This window comes from Struthio camelus, chromosome Z (genome assembly GCF_040807025.1).
Source record: "Struthio camelus isolate bStrCam1 chromosome Z, bStrCam1.hap1, whole genome shotgun sequence".
NCBI classification, from domain to species: domain Eukaryota; kingdom Metazoa; phylum Chordata; class Aves; order Struthioniformes; family Struthionidae; genus Struthio; species Struthio camelus.
The window spans coordinates 22,084,776-22,105,927 of NC_090982.1; the positions used below are offsets into that span (position 1 = coordinate 22,084,776).

At 38.8% G+C, this 21,152-nt stretch overlaps 1 protein-coding gene across 3 annotated transcripts in view; it reads right to left on the bottom strand.

Annotated features, from left to right (window-relative positions):
• Positions 1–21,152, bottom strand: part of NFIB (nuclear factor I B) — a 174,279-nt gene that overhangs the window by 39,405 nt on the left and 113,722 nt on the right. For 2 of the 3 annotated variants that reach the window (XM_068928890.1, XM_068928891.1), the window contains exons 7-8: positions 5,247–5,378; positions 2,704–2,888 (exon numbers count right to left, since the gene is read on the bottom strand). In XM_068928890.1, the coding sequence (XP_068784991.1) occupies positions 2,704–2,888; positions 5,247–5,378 (317 nt within the window). Of the gene's footprint in view, positions 1–2,703; positions 2,889–5,246; positions 5,379–14,436; positions 16,288–21,152 lie in introns of those variants that run through there. The other variant, XM_068928892.1, reaches the window with a different exon arrangement.

Here is a 21,152-nt window from a genome sequence, read left to right on the forward strand (position 1 = left end):
ACCTATGGGAGCTCTATATCTTTAAACTAATTTTACTGAAAGTATTCCATTGAATAGCATAACTGTCTCACTATAATCAGTGCAGCAGTAATGTAATTAATCTCAAAATTGCTGTGGGGAGTACAAGGCATCTCAGTTGCTTGTCGTAACAATCTAAATTAGTGTATTACTGAAAGATGTTGGGGAGGAATGGTTCATTTTAGGTAAATGCTGTCAGGGCATCCATTCTTTCTATTTCTAAAGCTGAAATTAAAACTATCATCATAGTTCTCTTTTTGAAATCCAAATGAATATGTTTTGAGGTGAGAAAGTATAATTAAATTTGATGTGGTATTCCTACAGATGCAGTTTTGAATTTTATAATAATTAAATTTGTTTGAATAAAAATTCATGTTTTATTTAGGAAAAAAAAAAACTGGTTTGGCTCAACGCATGCCATTGTATCAGAACAATTCCCCTTTGTCACTGAAACTTCACAGACAACTGCTTCTTCTTTTCCTAGGGAAAAAAAATTATTCTTGCTACTTTACTGTTTTGTACAGCCATCATGTAACTTTTCTATTAGGAGAGATTTTTGACTGGGCATGCAGAGCCTCCAATGTAGGGCATATCTCAGTGGTGAACTTTAAAGATTTAAATTTAAAAGAGATTCTATCAATAATAGTGATTAATGATAATAAATCACAGAGAACTGCTGGTGCAGATGAGCAGAATCCCATATTTGGTGTTGTTTAACCCCGTCCCCTCTTCTCAGGAACTAAATTAAACATCAAATTAAATGAAAAACATTACCCTAATATAAAGGTTATGAAAAGTGACTAAAGTAGTAAATTGCAGACCGTTTGGCCTGTTATTCCCTCTGGTGCCACAACACAAGACTAGGAAATGTCTTCAGTTTGCCGCTACTCTGCAAACATCAGCAGAGTTAAACTTATCTTTTAAGGTTAAGAGATTAATTTTTTAACTGCGGATAAGAGAAAAAAGTAAGTTCTTCTTGGGAAAAGAGTTGAAACAGCTTCTTCTCAATTAATACACTTTGCAATATTAAAATCGCAAGATAATAGATTTGTCAAATGTCTGAAAGAAAGTCAGATACTTCATCCAGATGTTGCTTTTTTCCACTGGTGAGATGAAGCAAAATTATGAACAATTCAGAGAGATTATCACCTAATCTGCTCTTTTAATGTGTAAGTAAAACAAGAAGTGAATAATTAAAAAAATGCATAACGCTAAGGGCCTGATTTTAATTTGCATAATTTTTCCCCTAATAGTGCCTAATTAAGACATCAGTTTAAAAAAAAATCCAATCGAACTCTAAGATTTTCTGCACTGAATTAACACTGAGGACTTTCAATGGATGTTTTAATTAGACAGCTATTTTCAGTTATTCATAGAAATTTTACACACATTAAAACGAGGTCCTGCATGTACCGCTCCCAGCTGAGTCTCAGCAAAAACGCTATATGGAACCAAAAGATTTTTAATCCACACACAGACAGCAACGTGTAGTTTAAAGCCGACATACTCTACTTTCACTTTTTCGGTTTAACTTGCTTTGATATTGTAACCAACAAAAATCACACCCTTCAGGCTTTTCCCTTCAAAGCCGGGTATAACTTTATGGATCGACACATTTTTCACATACGCACAAAGTCGTGCAGCCAGACCAGAGCGTTAGCCAGTGGGGACAACAGCCACAGTGAGCTTCTGGGCAGCCCAGAGGGGCCTCATCTGTTATTCAACACAGAAACCTTGATTCAGCCTCAAGTTCTATCACTGTTGTGCCTGAAATGCACAGTAAAGGGCCTGTCAGTGTTTGTAAACAGAGTTATCACAACAATCCCTTCATCCCTGATAAGATAGCCCTTCCAAAGAAGACTAGTTCCTGGATGCAGGAAAACCTGAGCCCTGTTGCTTCAGTTTATATTCCCAAGACGCTCCCAGAAACACACTATAGCACAAGCTACAGGACTCCACAGCAGCATTTCAGATGAGGAAGCAAAACCAGATTCCAGACTGATCGGTGAAGATTACATTACACTGACACTGGAAATATTCCAGGTATTGATAGACCAAGCAAGACTCAGCTGCAACTTATCCTACAGTGCAGATCACAAGTTAATGCGATGTGCCGATACCATCAGGGAAAGCAGTTTTGCACAGAGCTGTTGCAAATTACCTCTCTAATGAAAACCACATTAATTTTCCATATCAGAAACAAGTCTGAATCAGCACAGCAGCCAGAAACTGAACTGTTGTTGCACGTTCTCCACAAAACAAAGGACAAACAAGTCTGTGGGCCTGTGCTGTACCCACCACAGTCATGTTTTTGCATCTGGGCAAAGATTTGCCAGGTGCCTGTGAAACAGTACAAGTATTGCCCCACTACTGCTCAGCTTCAGTGTGGGTCTACGAATACACCTTTCGGCCCACACGCACGCGTGCGTGCGTGCCTGTGCACACCGGCGCACCACTGGCTCAGCCCCGCAGCAGCAGCGCAGCGCCTGCCGGCAGCAACCCGCTATCCATAGCGGATATAACTAATCTGCTCCCTTTATTCAACCACATTCAATCGGAAAACTCGCAGAATCACTCATATTCCACCTCCCGGCTTGCTCTGAGACCAGAACTAGGGAGATATCAGGCCTAAATGCGCATTCCTCACAGGATTTCTTTTGGAGCGTTCACAGTGTTTTACAGTACCTGGCTAGTCTGCGGACTGGACGGGTCGTAGGAAGGTACGTAATTCTTCAGCGTATCCTGAGGATTCAGGTGAGGAGGGTATCTGATGGTTGGATGAGAGAAGTAGCTAGATGGGGCAGGAGGGAGAATAGCTTGTGCTGGAAACGGCAGTGGTGAAGGTGGAGGTGGAGTTCGAGTTGAGATGACTGAAGGAGATAAAATAAAATTAAAATTACTTTGCATCAAAAATTTTCATCTCTAAAATTTCATCTAAAATTCTTCACCTCTGCTTTATAGCAAGAAAAATAGTTAGTTATAAAACAGTCAGTTATAAAGTCAGTTATAAAACAGTACACTGTACTCTTGCTTCATGGTACTTGAGCGAAAAACTTCGGTGTCCTCCTCTCACACCATCTCAGGCAATGGGAAGGGTTGCTGTTCCAAATTCATAAACTCTACGTTTTGTTTTGGTTTTGTGGGATATGTGATCATATTATTTCTTTTTTTCTTAAACATAATAATGATTATCCAGCACAAAAGATATCCCACTTACAAAGTTTTCCTCTCTGGAGCCCAAACACATAAAACAAGTATTTTACTAAATAAATAAAAACCTACATTTTTATCCCCAGCAATCCAACAGAGGAGAACAAAGTCACCGTGTCCTAAGAAACAGCTAGTGATCCCTCAACTGTATTGTACTCTACCTGCCTCATGTGGGGAGGGGGTAATAACTACTAAGCAATAATGCCATGAATAATTAGCTAACCTTTGTGAAAATGCTAATGAACGTTCAACTTCAGGGCCTGGGAAACCATTCCATCCAATGAAAATATCTCTGGCAAACAAAAAGGGATCTATCCTATACATATTTTTCTTTGCATTCTCTTTCTCCCCAGCCCCTACAAAACACACACTTCTCTATCTATAGACTATATGTAATGTCTAAGCAAGCAGCAATGTTTTCCCAGTGAAAGGAATGTACAGAATGTCCTGCTGCTGCAGCCTCGTCGAGCTGGAAGCGGGAGCATCACTCTACTACACCAGGCAGTAATCCACATTCCACCCTTATTACACATCTAAAGGGCACTTCTCACATCTTCAGGTTCTTTTCAGCTTACTTTTTAAATGGTTCTCCCTTCTTGAGCTGGGGACAAGTAAAAGTTAGCCTAGTGAAAATGACAGTAGGAATGTTTCACACTTGCTGTACCTTGCAATCAAAACCCTGAAAATCTCAAATCACTGCTCATCGAGATAACACAACAGGGTAACCAGAATGGAAATCAGGTTTCCCGGCCAATAAATTGCTCCCATACAGAATTAGGTTGCGATTGTCACTTAAGTACACCTTAAAATTATACACAAAAGTAAATATAACAATCTACACATAAGTATAGGGTAAAAAAATAATTCTAGAAGCTTCTTATTTGACCGATGTATCTTACTTGAATTGACAGTCATATCATCTCAATTTAATCACAAAACATTCGTTACTGCTCTGACATGTGGGAGCTGTGCAAAACAAACACAAGTGAGCGGAAATTTATCTGTTCTGTCTCACGCACCATCCCTGATGTGATTAAGTATTTTCTGATGGTGGAATTGTTACAGAGACCAGAACTGAGTTTCAGAGTCCAAACTGAATTTCAGATCACAGAGTAAGTGGATGATAAGGGAAAAAAAATCTTTACATGGAAATTGAAAGATATGAACTCAAAATCACAGGGAAATTACGAAGCAGAATTTTTCTAAAGCAAAAACTACACGTTACATAAAAGAAGAAAGAATGCTCACATCTGCTTTGCTCCTCAAGTCACCCATGCCTGTCCAAGTAATGCATCCTTTTATATACAGTTTGCAAGGCGATAGGATGAGCCACTGAGAGATTTCTGAGTGCCAAACCCTAATCTGAAGAATTAGGGTCACTCTCACCTCTAAAATTAAACAGACCATGCTGCTGGAATTTTCCTGTTATTCCTGATAAGCCCTCACGATAACTTGCAGACCATCACACTGAAAGGGTCTTCTTCACTTTAAGTGAAGTTTCATTACGGATTTGAGGAAATAGAGGATGAAAAATAGTTATCAGGACTCAACCTCCCTAGATACCATTTAAAAGAAGCAGTGTTACCTACTTCATTGTATCGCATATTCAGCGTGATTGTGACTTCCTTTATGTATGAAATTCTACCTACTATGGCATGTAAATACAACACAGTTACAGCAACAATAACAGAACAGGGTGCAAGTGGAAGGAGAAGACTAGGATGATTTTTCCTCTTTTACTTTCTTCATGCAGTTTGCAGCTTATTTTAGTCATTGGCTATCCTAAGTTTTTTCCAGTGACTTGCAACGGTCAAGCTACCCGAGACGAGTTTAATGGGCATTCCTGCAAGGATATCTCAGCCTCTGCAATGTATTTTTCTCCCTTTCCATTCTCAAGAGTAAGATAGTTGGTAGCAGGTCTCCGAGAAAACGTACACAAACGCATCACTATCAGACTGTGGGAAAGGAGGAGAGACCAAACAAAAGGGAGGCATTTCTTCCTCCTCCATAGCCCTCACCACTGTGTGCAACTCCTGGGATTCCTGGGTGGTGATGCTGGGGAAAAGTGCTCAGTCTTGGTGAAGAATCCTGGGGAGATGTAGGACTAAATAAAGGCTTTTCAGGTTTCTTCATTGTAGGAGACGACATATCTGCAACAGAAAAACAACAGAAGAGAGACATCAGCTGACAAGCCCTGTGTCACATCTCAGGACACATCATTTTGGAAACCAAGGTTATTTATTTTTACAATTCTTACATAAATATTGTTTGGTGACCCAACTCCCCTGTGACCAATGAACTAATTTTAAACCATTGCCTTCCAACTTGAGAATGAATAATAATCCATTAAGTGGTCTTTGTCCTGCAAAACAGAAACTACATTCCTCGCATACCAGACAAGCCAAACAGTGAAGAAATACACGCCTTCAGAACCTCCCTAGCCACATTTCAGTTCTACAGAACATCACCAAATCATCTGCTCCTTCAACAGCTGCATATTCCTTATTGTATTTTTTAATGGAACACCTTCGATCAGGTGTGTAGGGTAACTGCCATACACATGCCTTTTTAGGGCATTTACTATTTTGTTATTTCAAAACCCATCCCTCGCCCTCCCCAAAACGGTAGTGAAACAATGTAACCTTCCTAAGGAGAAAGGATACTTAAATTTCTCTTTCATATTTTCCATGTCTCAAGGAGGGCCTTCCCACCTCTTCCTTCCAGTTTCCCTATCAGCAAAACATCTCTTTAGAGCTCCCTGCAGGAAGGTAACACAACAGCAGTGACAAATGAATGATTTCTATGACATAGGCTTATTGGTATTTCAGGAAGTAATTTTATTCTTTCTGAAAGCTTAAATTAATTTAAAAACTTTTAGTGTACTTTACATTGAATTAAATTACTTCAGAGTTAATTATAACATTTATTTGTTTTAGGACATACATCAGCATCGTATATGGGATCAATTTCAAATCAATGGGACTACCTCATGTTTAAAGTAAAGCTCATTTCATAAGTACTTCACTGGACTGGGGCCATGTTGCAGCTGACTTTTCTACACGGGCCACGCTACTCTTATCCTTAAGTGATTTTGGCACTTTTCATATCAATACACTGTTTTGTGCTACTCCTGGGGACACTAAATCGTTTTGGAAGGTGAAGATAGGCCCACGCTCAGAAGCGGGGGTGCCCTACCAAAAGCAAATCTATCCAGTGCTTGCTGAACCGGCTGTACCTTAAGTGTGCCTTTTCACCCCAAAAGCCGTACCTAAGGCAGGACCCCTCGTGCTGAGGGACCGCTCTGCCTCTCTGCCACTTGCTCTCAGCCAAGGTCTGCAGAGGCGCCGACACCAGACCCAGAGCATCGCCAGCACCCTCCGCTCCTGCCCTGCAACTCCCCGCGCCCCTTGAGCCTCACAGCTAAACCTGCCGACTCCCCCACAGCTCCCCTTTTTGAGAAGGCTGCTGAGAAAGCGACTGTTAGTCTGGGAAACATTCAGTGAAAGCAAGGAACAGCTTTGCCTCAGTTGTGTGCTTATTCAGTTTTAAGAGATATGGCAAAGGTTACCATGTTTTCTTTTTGCTATTATTATGCCGATCTGCTGCAATTTTACATTCTCATCAAGGGCACTGAGTGCTGGCAGAGGCACCTCTAAGCCATCTGAGACAAATTCGGTAAATAAATTGTCATTGATGGAGAAAATGGAGGGATATTTTATTTCTTTCACTCTATCAGCAGAGAGCAAAGACAAAGTTACTAAACAGTTACAGTTTCAGTAAGCATCATTTATTCTGCTGTGCTACAGAACTCCTTTTTTAAAATGGCTTTTTTTAAATTGAGTCTTGCATAGGCATCCCATGATAAAAGACACATTAATTCTGGAATGGTTTTCAAACGTTTCATTATGTTTTTATTTTCTGCTCAAATGACAGGCCCAGCTTCTTCCTTTAAGTTTCTAGTTTCATCTAAGAGCAAGAAACTTCTCACCCCTCCACAGTAGTGATCTGGTTTTAGAAATGCCACTCGACAAAATTAACCAACTGTTGTCTTTGTACTGGGGGGTCTCTGTGTGCACAGTGTGTCTCTGCAAAAACACTCCAGAGTGCCTGCTAGCTTGTAGTTACAGCCTTCCACTATCACTTTGCGTCCATCAAAAGTTGTCACAGAACTTATCAGTAACCAAATACCATGATAAAATTTTAGGGGGTGGGGGGGTGGGGGGGCTGAGTTTGCTAATACCACATATGGAGTATCGCAAAAGAGAGGCTGCACAAACAGTTTAATTTAATTCCTAATTAGAAGTACTGCAGTTAATTCTCCCCAAGGAATAAACAAACCGTGCATTGGAGGCGAAGGCTCTTTCACTTGTGTAAAGCCCGCATCCAGTAAAAGACCTCATGGAAGAAAATACTGCCTAGCTCCTGAAGTTCTGCACAAGTCTGCAGAGCGGGTTTTTGGAATGCAACAGAGATTTAATTTGGTTAGTGACTTACTTCATTAAACAAGCAAGGACTGTTGTGTTTTTCGAAACCAAAATATTTTAATTGCTTGAAAGAAGAATGCTATATGAAGTGCAATGTAATCAGAGTATCCATTAGCCCCCCAGTGGCATCACTCATTTGAAAAGACTTCACAGAAAAGAGGATTGGTGACTATTGTAACTCTAGCATCTTGCTTTAAAACTGTCTTTTCTCCAGCTCCTACTTTACAGAAAAAATGTAATTGTAGTCAGCATATACAAGGCAGTATAAATTGCAAAGCAAATACAATGAGCTTCTACTACAGAGATCATTTCCTCATCAAGCTGAATGCCCACTGGTAGTCAGTAATACAAAATTCAGCACTGCCAGAAAAATATTCATTACCTGCCAAAACAGGATTTTTAATGTACACTACACTGCAGACCACCACAAACTATTTTCAGAAATGTGTCATACAGAGCATATGCAATTTCAAAATATCATGGCTTAAATGTAGTAGCCTCCTTGTTAAAACAATATATTTCACATTGTGAAATAATTCAGAGAGCTATTTCTCCCCTCATCCCCCCCCCCCCACACACACACACCTCTTGTTCTCCCTTTGTATGCACTGACATCATAATGGAGCATTTATGTCCTATTCACAGTGGAATAACAGATGCAGCCTACAGGGGTCCCAGAACAAAAACTGTTTGTATAGGTTATGAAGAAAGACTGCAGTGGTCTCCTTCTTAACCAAGAGAGTAGGTTTGTAGCTTTAGTAACAAACCACACAAATTACATTTCTTTGTAGAGTAACCAGTTACAAAAACAAAAACAAAAAAGGCACAAAAAGGCAAAGCAGTTTTTCACTGTCTTTAATTTTGCTCCTAAGAAAACAGTGTCTTTAAATAAAGCAGAATGAGTTAAGGTGACAGTGAGACTTCATATAACTTCGCCAGTAGCTTCAGCAAAACAGACAATGTATATTGTTCTCATTTTGAAACATATCTACTTTTTTCAAATTATGAGATATAGTCTAGTTGCTACATACAGCTTAATTATATACTGATAACTACATAATGAGTGACAAATAGAGGTCACAAAAATAGGCTATTTGTTTTCATGTCTGTGTCAGAGTTTCAGGAATGAAATGCCAATCCTTATTGCTTTGAGAATGAAAATAAAACAGCTTCCAGTGTGATTTATTTTCAGATTTTTTGAAAAATGCTACGTATACATGAAGAGCAGAAAGATGCCAAAAGCAGCTGGACAAAGTTATCAGAAGGTCAACATTAATCAGATGATACCATGTCTTGTTCTGCCTAGAACTTTCTGCAAATGCAAAAAACAGATTACATTTACAAAAAATTCCCAGTGCTGTTCCAGATCACTCTTTCCTGTATTCTAATATTACCATGGAGATAGAGTATGTATGCACCCAGATGGCATAAATTTTAGAGCATCACATAAAAGATATATAAGTTCATGCAAATAAGAAGGGTTAGATCATCTCATCTCCCAACAAGGTAACCCCACCTACATAGGAAGGCAGAGCAGTGCTGCTGTGAAGCTCAGTGTATGTAGCCTGCTCATCAGCAGCTTGCACAAATGGTGCTCCAGATGTATATCTGCTCAAGACAGCCCAAGGCAACAATTTTGATCAATTCTAATGTGATAAAAGGCTGCAGGGAAAGTGTGCAGAAACATGTTTACGTCAGCCTTTAATTAAAATGCTGTTCACTTCCTAAGAACCTTAGGAAACACTAATGAGACATGAGTTTTGCCAATTTCCTCATCAAAGCAAAGACCCTCTTCCTCAGTCTGAAGCAGCTTGTCATCCAAGTAGTTCCCTGGATAGGTGTCACAACGAACAGCAAGCCACCTGTCAGAAGAATTTTACTGGAATCCAGTAGTGATCCAGGGCAAGTTCAAACATCCACCTGCCCACTTCTGGACCCCCAATCTGCTTCTTGTGCAACCCCACCACACGGTAGCTTTTCTTTCTTCTCATGAGGCATGCAGAGTATCAGAATAAGAAGAAATAAAGAATAAACAAATTTTAAATCTGTTTTAATCCAGTTCATTCTTTATCTCTTCCTATTAATATCTTTTCTACAGCTTAATTTCACCAGTCTTTCTTTACAAGGTATGCTCTTGTAGACAGCAATCTGTTACGATTCATTTACAACTCATTAGTGTAGCTTTGCCTCCAGAGAAATCAAGATAAATCCATGTTCAATGTACTGTTTATACAACTGTAGTGAAAGGAGGAAAACGATGGGGTCCATTACATTACTCACAGGCTATAAGAGACACCTCTTCATGCTACAGTTTTAAAGAAATCAGTCGTTTCCCAGAAGCACTATATCTGGCTTAATTTCTGCTGCTAGCGTATACTACACACATCACGTTCAGGTGGGCCTCACGCTCCATTGCCTCACCATGTGTGGTAGGCACAATTGTGCAAAACACACATAAAATCTTAGTACAATTTTGAATTCACGTCAGATAGCTGTAAGATGATGATGACTCATGTCCACTGTGCCCAGCAGAATTAGCTTTGCTTTATACCAGTGCATGTGAAGAACTATCAGAACAAATCTGCTCAGAGTAACCAAATTTCAGAGGTGCTGAGCCCGATCTCCTTTAACACTGGAAGCATTCAGCATCTCTCTCTTCTGTGCGCCTTCGTAACACACTTAACACAGAATATTGATACTTGAGTGACTTTAAAGTGCAGCTACCATCCTTATAGATTTAAAAATATATTGTTAGGTCTGTCCCAAAGACTTAGCACTGGGGCTGCATGGAAACCAAGAATGCAGGAAGCCAAAACATTTTAATTTATTTTTCCTCATTATGAAAAAGAAATTGTAACATTTTTTATAAATAAATGGTAGGGAAAGACAAATGCACCTGAACAGCTTGACGCCTGGGATACTCGAAGCCTGGAATAGTGAAGCGCTTGCCTGTACTCCTGTTCAGCATCAGGCAGAGATCAAGCTTCGCATCTGGTTCTCCCACATCCCAAGTCTGTACCCTAACTATCTGCTTATTAGCTAATCTGCAGTCTGTTCTTCCTGCACCATAAATTTTATCTCGGACCAGAGAGAAGCCCTCCTAACACTTTTTATTGAAAAGATTGGTTTATTTCCATGAAAAAATCCATTTTGGTAATCAATGTTTTCCAGAGTGGAAAATCAACAAAACACTCCAGATCGGTTCTGTTTGGTGACTTTCCGAGACACGTGTAGCAGCTCTCAGTGTGAAGAATCAAGTGCATCCTCTTTTGAGAGAAACCGTGATGTCTTAGATGAAGATATATACACATATTGCATAGCAGCTGTGAGTGTTCTGAATTTAAGGAGCAGTCTGGGTGAAAGTTTGAAGAGAGATGCTCTCTTCAAGTCTAAAAAACTGATCTCAATATTAATTTTGCTTCTACATCAAGTGTAGAAAAATATTTTACATATGCATATTTTATATTTCAATGGAAAAGCATTTGGTAATCTCCCATCTTCAAATCAACCTACTGCACTCCAATGTTATTTTCACAGGCATACCTCCAATATTGAGCAATCCAGTCTATCAGACCATGACACTGGTTTTCCTACCAGCCTTCTTCCCCAAGGCTAATCAAAAACTTTGTTGCGCTGCTTTGCCATTTCACAGCAGGTAAAATATTTCATTCTGCTATGTTTCGTGATCAGTGGTGAAAGATCAAAGAAGAGAAACTAGAGAGCGTTCTTCAGTGCTATTTTCAGTCCTGCAAGCTGGAGAGCAAAACACTACGACAATATCACAATTCAGAGAAACAATGGGAATACACAAATAAATTTTTTACAACAACTGAATTACTTCTTTGTTCATTCTCTCTGAAACTTTCTGAATAAATTTCATTATTTTATTTCTAATGCTCAAAAAGTATTGATATATCTAAGGGAAATGAGTGATGTTAAGAAATTTCAGCTTATCAAAACACTGTAAGAGCCAGAAATCTTTTAGAAGGAGAAAACATATAATTCTTCTCCACCTTACCCACAAGCAAACTCACAGAGTACTGACTTCCATTGCCAGTCTTCTGCTTTGTCCAAACCTCACATTTTATGGGATGTATTAACCTTGATGATTTTCTTTTCATATATAGAGAGGGGTTCGGATAGAAGATAGAAGTGTTGTCTCTCCAAGCCCCTTATATCTCCCAGGATATTAGGAAAACTAAAAAGGTCTCTTGCACAAACAAGTCTTAGGGTATTTTTATTGTTGTGTGTGATTAACTGCATCAAGATCGACAACTGAATTTTTTCATTATATTATAAATTATCTTGATTTTTATGAACGTAAAGTAAAATAATTCAATATAGTTCCCAGAATTTTAAAAATACGTATGCTAGCATTTGAAAAGTGTAATTCCAGCGCAGTTATTTAAGTGCGGGTATTTGGAAACCTTCATACACATTTCTTAAAATTAATATTTGTTTTTTTAATTTGTCAGGTTAAACAAAAGCCCGTTTATCAATTAGGAAAAAGAGGAAAATTTGAAGGTCAAATTGGAGTACTGCTATTGATTATATACACATTAAAAGACCCCATGCCCCAAAGTAAAGTCAAAAGATGTTTTACAGTAGGATGGGATGTACAGACCTAATCCCATAACCATTGTTTGACACTGCCACATGGCACGTAAGTAATTAACTGCCACAGTGAGGAGATTATTCCTGCTTAAATTTACATTTATTCCCGCTAAGATTAGGCTGAAATTACAGCAAACGATCCTGCAAGAGCAGCAGGCAGTAATTCTGCACCCTTTTCCGCCAGATATCCCATCCTGAAGACTGAAAACTTACTTCTTCATCTAAAGGTAGCGGTAAATCTAGCAGGGAAGCTTGGAAGTGTTATAAGTATGTTATGCAGCGTGACTTCCTAAGGATAACTGCGCTGTCTCTAGTGAGGAGAAAAATACCGTTTTTCTCAACGTATCACTCTGCCGGCACAAAGCTGGCCAACCTTCCTCACCCCACGTGCCACATGCCGAACGCCCAGGAGACACATTGCACCCCTGGGGAGCACGGGGATCAGGGGCTGCAGCCGGAGGGAGGCGGCCACATCCCCGGCGGCACCACGGCGAGCCATGAGCGGGGCGGCTGGGCACAACTTCACCCCCACAGCCCCTGCCTGATCACAGCTTCCCAGAACTTTGTACTCAGTTCGTGCAGCCACCTCTGCAGCAGCACAGCACCCAAGGGGACGGACCAGCTCAGGAGCAGCTCAGCGCTCAACGGGTGGCCACCTGCGAGACACGTGTTAGATGCCACAAGGAGTAACGCCCCCTTCAGAAAGAGAGGCAGAAAGTGTCAAACCAAAGATACTTACTGCTGCTATTGAAAATGTGCTGCAATAGAAATCTACTGTCATTTCCAAACCCCTGTGAGGCCACAAAGTACTCTGAACTGATATAAATAACCCTCAGGCAGTTACTTCAGGCTACTTTAGGTACTTGACTACATTTCTGTTTTACTTCTACACTTCAGAAACAGACTGGACCACTTCATCATCGAAGAATCATTGTTAAGAGATTTAGTTGCAGTAGATATCCATGAAAAAATAGCATTAGGGGAGACTATGGGAAAATCTAATTAAAAAGCCAAACACATTATACCGGCTTTAGAGTACACTCTAGTCTTTTATTAAATTATCCTACAGAAAGACATCCAAACTCCAAGGAAAACTGCATAACTACAGCATCTTATTAATGCTGATAATCCAAGGAACTTGGCCTAGTAAAAGAAATCAATATTGTAACCTTAACTGCAAAAGATAGAAAAATATTCATGATTTTGAATGTAATAAGATTAAAGAGGCATTTGAGATGAAATAATTTAAGGGAAGGTGTTGATTTAGACGCACTTAGGTTATGGCATCTCCTTTTTATTGCTGTTATAGCCTATATTTGTAATAGTCTAGGATGATTTAATAGGTGTGAAGCATTAATTCAATTATAGATCCATCTGGGGAACGGTTTGGAACTGAGATAAAATCATTAGCTCTCACTCAAACACACTACTTTGAACAAGTTTGATGTGGTTTGCAGGAAAGCACTAAAGGGAAGAAAACCTTTTCAAATATATCAGTGTATATAGCATAGAAACAGAATATCTTTTAAGTAAAGATGAAAAGAGATATACCTACAAAAGCCGCAGTGTTTGAGCTAAATTCATTTTTTTCCATCTCATGAATGTGCCACGACTGGTGAAAAGACGATGCAGACATCTATGATTCAGGGGGCGCTAAATACCAATTCTTTTGGTAACCCATGATATCCTGCACCATATAAGTCAGGTCATACTGTATTATGTTTTTTTTCCACAATTTCTGAAGGAAAAGGGATCTGATCATTTTCAAAAATACCAGCATTCACCAACACTGGAATAAGACAGTTACACATAACAGCCCCTGAGCCAAATATCGCTTTCATATACGCATTGTACCACTACCTTCAGTTAAAGGACATTCAGGCTGACCGTCAAGGCAACAGGACGTTGACACAGTATAAAGATCTTCACAGAACTAGGGCTAGTACATATGTATGAAGAATATCCTTTCGCACTTACACTCTCCACTGATACATGGGAGATGCATACACTAGCCCTGAGCGCATTCAACTTACTAACCACACATGCAAAATATTAAATAATAGGCCTCATCAGAATATACTTTTGAAAATAAAAGACAAAGAACCTATAATAAGATTTTGTTACAATGACTTTATTAAGCAATTAACAGCCATTTTGAGGAATGCAAAAAATCAAACCTTTTTGTATACTTTCTTCTGTATCTCTGTCTTTCTTTCTGTCTATATTTTCAAATGTTGCATTAATCTTCATTCACTCTGCAATGTGCATGGGCTAAAGGAAAACTCAGGATCTTACTCTGCCCAAAGTAGAAACACCATTAGCTACTACTCTGAATATTTCAAGAAATTATAAATAAGTTATAAATTGGTCTAAAGCTATTCTAAACACAGAAGAATTCAGATCTCTGATGAAATTCTAGGGTCATTGGCATCCCAAGGTTTTTGGTTTTTTTTTTTCTGTAACCACCACTTTTGTTTCGCCATCTCCGTTTATGCTTGCTGAGGAAACTGATACTATCTCTGTTTTTTTATTTTTGTACAGAGTATAACTTTATTAGCAGTTAACTTTATTCTCACCTAGTAAGGGAGGATATAAACATCCTTGATGTACAAGCAACTTTTCTCATTTTAAGGTAGTATTTTTGCTGTCCTGTTCATGGATTTTTTTCTTCTTCTCTGCCTTTTTAAATAAAGATGCTTTTGAAAGCTCTCTCACATATTTTTCAAAACCTAGTGCTTTTAAAGCTCTAAGGGTAGGAAAGTACTTTTCATAATGAGAGTAATATTTAACTCACTTCAAATGCCAGCATGTTTTCTTGTAAAATTGACACTATGGAAACCTAAAGTAAACCAATTCCTTTTACATTTATTTCAACTAACATGGTAGACATACTGATTTTAAAAACTCAGATGTAACAGCCATTCATTGGTTACTACCAACTTATGATTTCTCAGCCAATACGAAAGATGAATTTGCAGCCTCCCAGACAAGTCTTTCTTGCTAATGCTAGTGTTACCATGATGCCACTTTGAGCAACACAGCTGCCAACAGGCCACAGAAGAGAAGCCACAACTAAGAATTTTCTCTTGAAACATACTTGAAAGTTATTCTTGGTGAAAAGTACCTCTTACTTTAAGAATGTTAAGACTGCTGACGCTAGGAAAATGGATCAAGAGTCGGCACTGGACTACTGTGCACATAATAAACTTGTTAAAAACACAGAAAATTCAGATAGATTCCCTAAGGTATGTATACGTATATATGTGTGTTTATATATGTGTGTATATACAATTGATTAAAGAGTATTTTTAAATACTAAAAAAAAATACAAAGGTAGACGTAACAGGTTACTAACAAGACATAAATCACTTTAAAACACGCTTTGACATACAAGGATTTTGAGAACTCAGACTGAGCCAAAAACATAGAAACACATTTAACAGATATTCATCAAGGTAAACCTTTTCAAGATGAATTCATCTGTTAGATGGAGACTATGAGTTTCTAAAGCTTTAGCCTTCGGAAGAAGCATCAGGAGCTGGAAAAAATCCTGCACTCTGTCCAACACAGGCCACTAAAAAGCCAAGGTGATCTGTTACCGTTCTCAGCTCCTGGACCGCATTAACTACTTCCTCTTTTAGCTCCCTCACTTCGGAAATGAGCACGTCCATCTGTGAGAGTCCGTGAGAAGAAGGCCTCACCAGGACAGAGCCATCGGGAAGGACCCCAATGGGGAAGGAGTGTCCGGCAGGTGGGGAGAGAGCAAAAGGGGACAAGTGTCCAGAGGAGGGGTATCCAGCAAAGGGGGCCGGGGCCTGAGGAGTGGAGGGTCCAACAGCTGCTGGCCAGTCAACGGGTGAAGGGGGTCCCGCGGGTTCAGTTTTAATGGTATGCTGGCATCTTGACTCTTGACTGTTGGTAGAGGTGGGTGAGGTGTGAGATAGGGAACATGATGAAGCAACTGTAAAATTAAAATTCACTTCATTGTATATTGATATTCAGCACTTCTAAACACCTGACTACTACAGAAATCCACATGAATCTCTTCGCCTTTATCATGAGAGCGAGCACTGTTGATAATGCCCGTTTTATTTATTTACAATACACCCAGTGTTGTAACACTACAACTGTAAAACAGGTCTCAAGGACAACTACTGAACTTGTCTGAGATTGTGTCAATGCACTTTGTTAAGCTAGCTTTCAGAAGAGAAGTCACAGGTGCACACACTGTGCTCTATTCTTCAGGTATTCCTTTCTGATTATCAGTTAAGGAAAAAGTATCTGCTTTACTTACCAGATAATAAATCAAGTTCACCAACTCTTCCTTGCCTTTTAGCTATGGTTGCTTTATCCATAACACTAATATTTTTGTTAATTTTTTTAGCAATTTTCTTTTCCAAATGTGAAAGTGTTTCTTGGTGTTTTTTAAACTAAACTAAACTTAATTCTGCCCAGAATTTCAAAAATACTCAGGAAATTTAACTGTGCAGCAATTTCAATCTGTTTCACAAAGTATTAGGACTCTACTGCAGGAAAACAGTTTTGTTTTATGCAGAAATATGTACAGATTTCAGTAATAGCAACCTGGAAAATGAAGGCTGACAGAGGTTTACAGCATGCAACTTTTTACATTCAGATATTACCTCCAGTTGGTAAAAATGTAGCTAAGATGTGATCCAGACAATACTGAAATTAAAAAGACATTCAAGTGGAAAAACTGAGGTGCACGAAAGAATAAACAACTTGCACAAGATCTTGCAGGCACAGAAATTGAACTCCTAAACGCAATATTAGGACTCGATTTACTAAGTAATGAACATCCTGATGGAAAACTTCGCACTTTCTTAGGCTTCAGGGTTTTTGGAGGATGGTTAGCTACTTGAAAGATTTATGATTGGGAGAAGATAAAAGAGAAATCTTTGCAATTATAATTATTTGTCTATTTGCTCTGCAGGAAGGAGATCTCACTTTTTTTTCCCAAAAGTCATGGAAATAGAGTTATACACCTTAACTATTTAAATGTAGCAGCAGGAACAGCACAAACTACAGACTGTTGCCATAACCATTAAAAGTATAAAAATTCAAAAAGATTGTAAATCTATGACAATATTTTTTAATCTGTTCTAGTAACTGTCATATATGTTTCTGTATTTACATATAATTTTAAAATATTCACAAATTTTCTCAAGCCAATGAAGTAAGCCATCAAGAAAATATGGCTTCAAAAGCATTTGTTTTCTCCATAAATATTTATAAACCAATTTTGATAAATACAAAATAAAATTTACTTTTAATACTAATTCTGGTTAAAATTAGAGTTTTTATATTTTTGTATCAGAATACATGTGTTAATATCAGAAACACATAGTTCTAACTATAGTTCAAATTAGCTGACAGCTGACAAGAATGACAAATGTTTGTGGCAATGACGTGCAGGACAATTCTAGTACACAGGAAAATAAAACTGCCGGTCATAATCCTTTGTAGATTGGTTTTGACCAATAAAATGCCATATATAGTTTCTATTTTTCAGATACGCTTACTCACTTCTACTCAGAATTGCATCTTCAAACAGCCAACTCCTGAAACAGACTATAAAACACAACAACTTGGAAGTCTTATCAATACATATTCAGAAGTAGTATAACAGGAAAAAGACTGATAACTGTAGAAGGACAAAGTCTGGAGTTTTACAACTGAAAGTAGCGTGTGGCATGAGGAAGATTTTACTGTAGTTAAGTTAGATTTCTTTTTCTTAGTTTCCCATCGGCCACATCCTGGCCTAACCGCAAATTCTCCCATAGTCACATTCCAGCCCCTCCTGGTACTTGCTTATATGGTTGCAAAGTCGTAGGACCCGTGAGGATTACAACAGGATCACTCACACAGTGTCCTCTCCTGAGGCCTACTCACCTGCTAAACCATGTAATATTTATTTTTCACAACAATAAAAGGTTGATCTAAGCTAAGCCATACCACTTCCATTTTTCACCTACCACATTTTTAATGCCAATATATTTCTATGGTTTCTATTAGACTTTGTTCCATTTCCTTTGCCTCTCAAAGGGGTTAGATGCCACTTAGACATCTATGAAACACCCAGCTTAACCAGTTTATTCAAACCTGGTTCAGCAGTCGCTGTTTTATTGTCACTATGTCCAGCTCCAACCTATTATTGTCATCCCATTTCTCTTACTTTGCAAATGCAGCTGAACAAAGACATGAATAACCTTCATGGTAAAAGAATCTTTAATATCTATGTAATTTCTATTGCTGTGAAAACATACTAAGTATAGGTATTCAGATGAAGAAAATAGATGCAACTCAGGTCACAAGTTTCAGACTTTACTCCACTGGGTTCAGAATGTGGACAATGCAGCCGAAATCCATAATGCTGTATCTTAATTCTACCTCTACTTCCAAATTTGTTTCTCTTAGAAAAGTTAAAATTGCATTAGTGTAATTTTAGAGCAACAGAGTGAAAGTGAAGCTACTTACTCATCAGTGTGATACCTCTGCATATTCTCATTTGTGGGTACAGAGATTTCATGACTGTGGGATGATTGACATTTCTGGTGCTGATGACCTTTTGGCACTGTCTGGAAGCGCAGTGCCTACTGGGACCACACAAACATCCCCTGGTGACAGTGGGTGATCACAAATGCAATCCCAAATGGCTTCTTCTTAGTTTCACTAAAGACTAGCCTCATATTAAATGTAGATCTCCATGGGAGAGAGGGAAGTAGTGCCAGCGACCTATCTATCTGGTCTAGAAAACCTCTGTGAGCTTTTCCTTCTATTATCTTTGTACGTAGGGCATTGGAAAGCACAATATAGGCTTTCACAAATGTCAGCTCCTGATAAAGCTTCTGCATCTGAAAGGAGCTTTACATAGATACATGCTTTCATGAAGATGATATCAAGCGTCAAACAAGCTAGCTGTGGAACAAATTCGCCAGGAACTATCCATGTCAGTTCTCCAAGAGACCAGGTACCAAGAGTGACTGAGCAGTCACTGCCTTACACTGTTCCCTCCGTAGTAAGATAAACTCTGAACCTGATCAGAGCCAGGCATAAATGCTTAGGTGCAAAAAGCTTGTGCTCCCCCGAGCTTAACGGTTTGCAGACCAGACCGCGGTATGCCTGTCCCTTCACAGGAATGGAAGAACATCTTAAGGACAGACAAAATGAAATAACTCACAGTGTCTCAAGGATAACCTCACTGCCAAGTGTTCAGGGATATGATACAGGTTCACTACACCCAGCAGCGCTGGAGGATAGGATATTCTCTTGCTTGCATCACAATCCAAAAAAAAAAAAAAAAAAACCAGATATGACTTATATGACTTAAAATACACTGATTCAAGCCCACTTCTCATTCTCTCTCAGACAATAGCATTATTCACTACTGATAAACGTGAAATAAAGAAGGCTGGTAAAATCAAGGAAATCCAATGTTCAGAGAGCACAGTTCTTTGTAACTAAAATGATCAAATAGCTAAAAAGGAGTTGAGATAGTTGGGGACTGCAGAGCTCATCTGTGAAAGTCTGTCTCAGCAGGACTTGGGCTTGGGCAGCCCAAGAGGCACTGCCTTTCTAGGAAAGCCTTACAGCTCACTCATACCAGAGAAGGACTTCATTTCACAAGTGGGGATATGCAGAGACCACTTCAGCTGTTTTTCCCACACCCACACAAATATTTTATTTAAAAAACAAAAAATCAGTTGAGGTATAGTTCTGTCTCTTACGAAAAATGGTAATAAAGGTGTCGTAGAAAACAGACCAGAGTCACAGATGAGAACATCTTGGACAAAGAGGACAGTTTCTGGAAGCTGATAAATAGTCCTGCTGTTTTGCTGTTCTTAAATTTAGTTACCTAAAACTACAGGCTAGATTTGCTAAAATTCAACAGGGTATGCTGAACATAGATAAAAACAAGAAAATATTGGAGACCCCAGGAGAGGAAAGTACAGAAAAAATAAAGGAAAAAAAAAAAACAAGAGAAATAGTGTAATGAGTTGCATGTGAGAAATAGCCTAATGAGAACACAAATCAGACAGGAGGTAAAAATAAATTTAAAGGAGATCAGGTATCATCAAAATGTGAAAATAAAGTACAGCTAAATTAAATACTGAGCACACGCTACCAAGCACACAGAGATAAAACAGAAATCCTAGCAACAACAACAAAAAAAGCAGAAGAAGAAGCCTAAAATAATATAACAAAAGAGCAGCCCAAAGGGTCAGTCAGAACTGAAGTGATGAGAGGAATGGTGAGCAGTATACGGAGAAACAAAAGGCAAACATCAGAAGCAGCAAAGGAAGAAACTGCATATCTTTTTCTCTGTTTCACTTTTACATACTGTGCTGCATATTTCACATATTCTCCAGAGAGCTCCAGAACCTCAAACACTGGGTTCATTAACCACTACAATGTTCAAACACCCATAAATTTAAGTATATTTTCATATCACAAAGGCGAGGGAAAAGACTATACTAGCATGAAGGTTTATAAAACATCAAGTTAACATCAGGGGAAGTTATGATAATTAATTTTTCTGTTTTGACAGTCATAATTTTCTTCTCTGAACAAACACGTTCTTTGCTTCCGATGTCCCAAAACACAACTGTGCAAAACCACACACTTCAGCCCATGGATATAGTCCTCCAGAGCTACGGGAGGTCTCCTTAGAGAATGGCCTATTGGACCCTTTCAGAGTTACACAGCAAGGGCTAAATCCACATACAGAATTCTGTATCATGTTTTGCAAAACAAAAGTTGAGTGAACTAGTCCTGTCTCAACCACAGAATGCAGATATTTTGTTT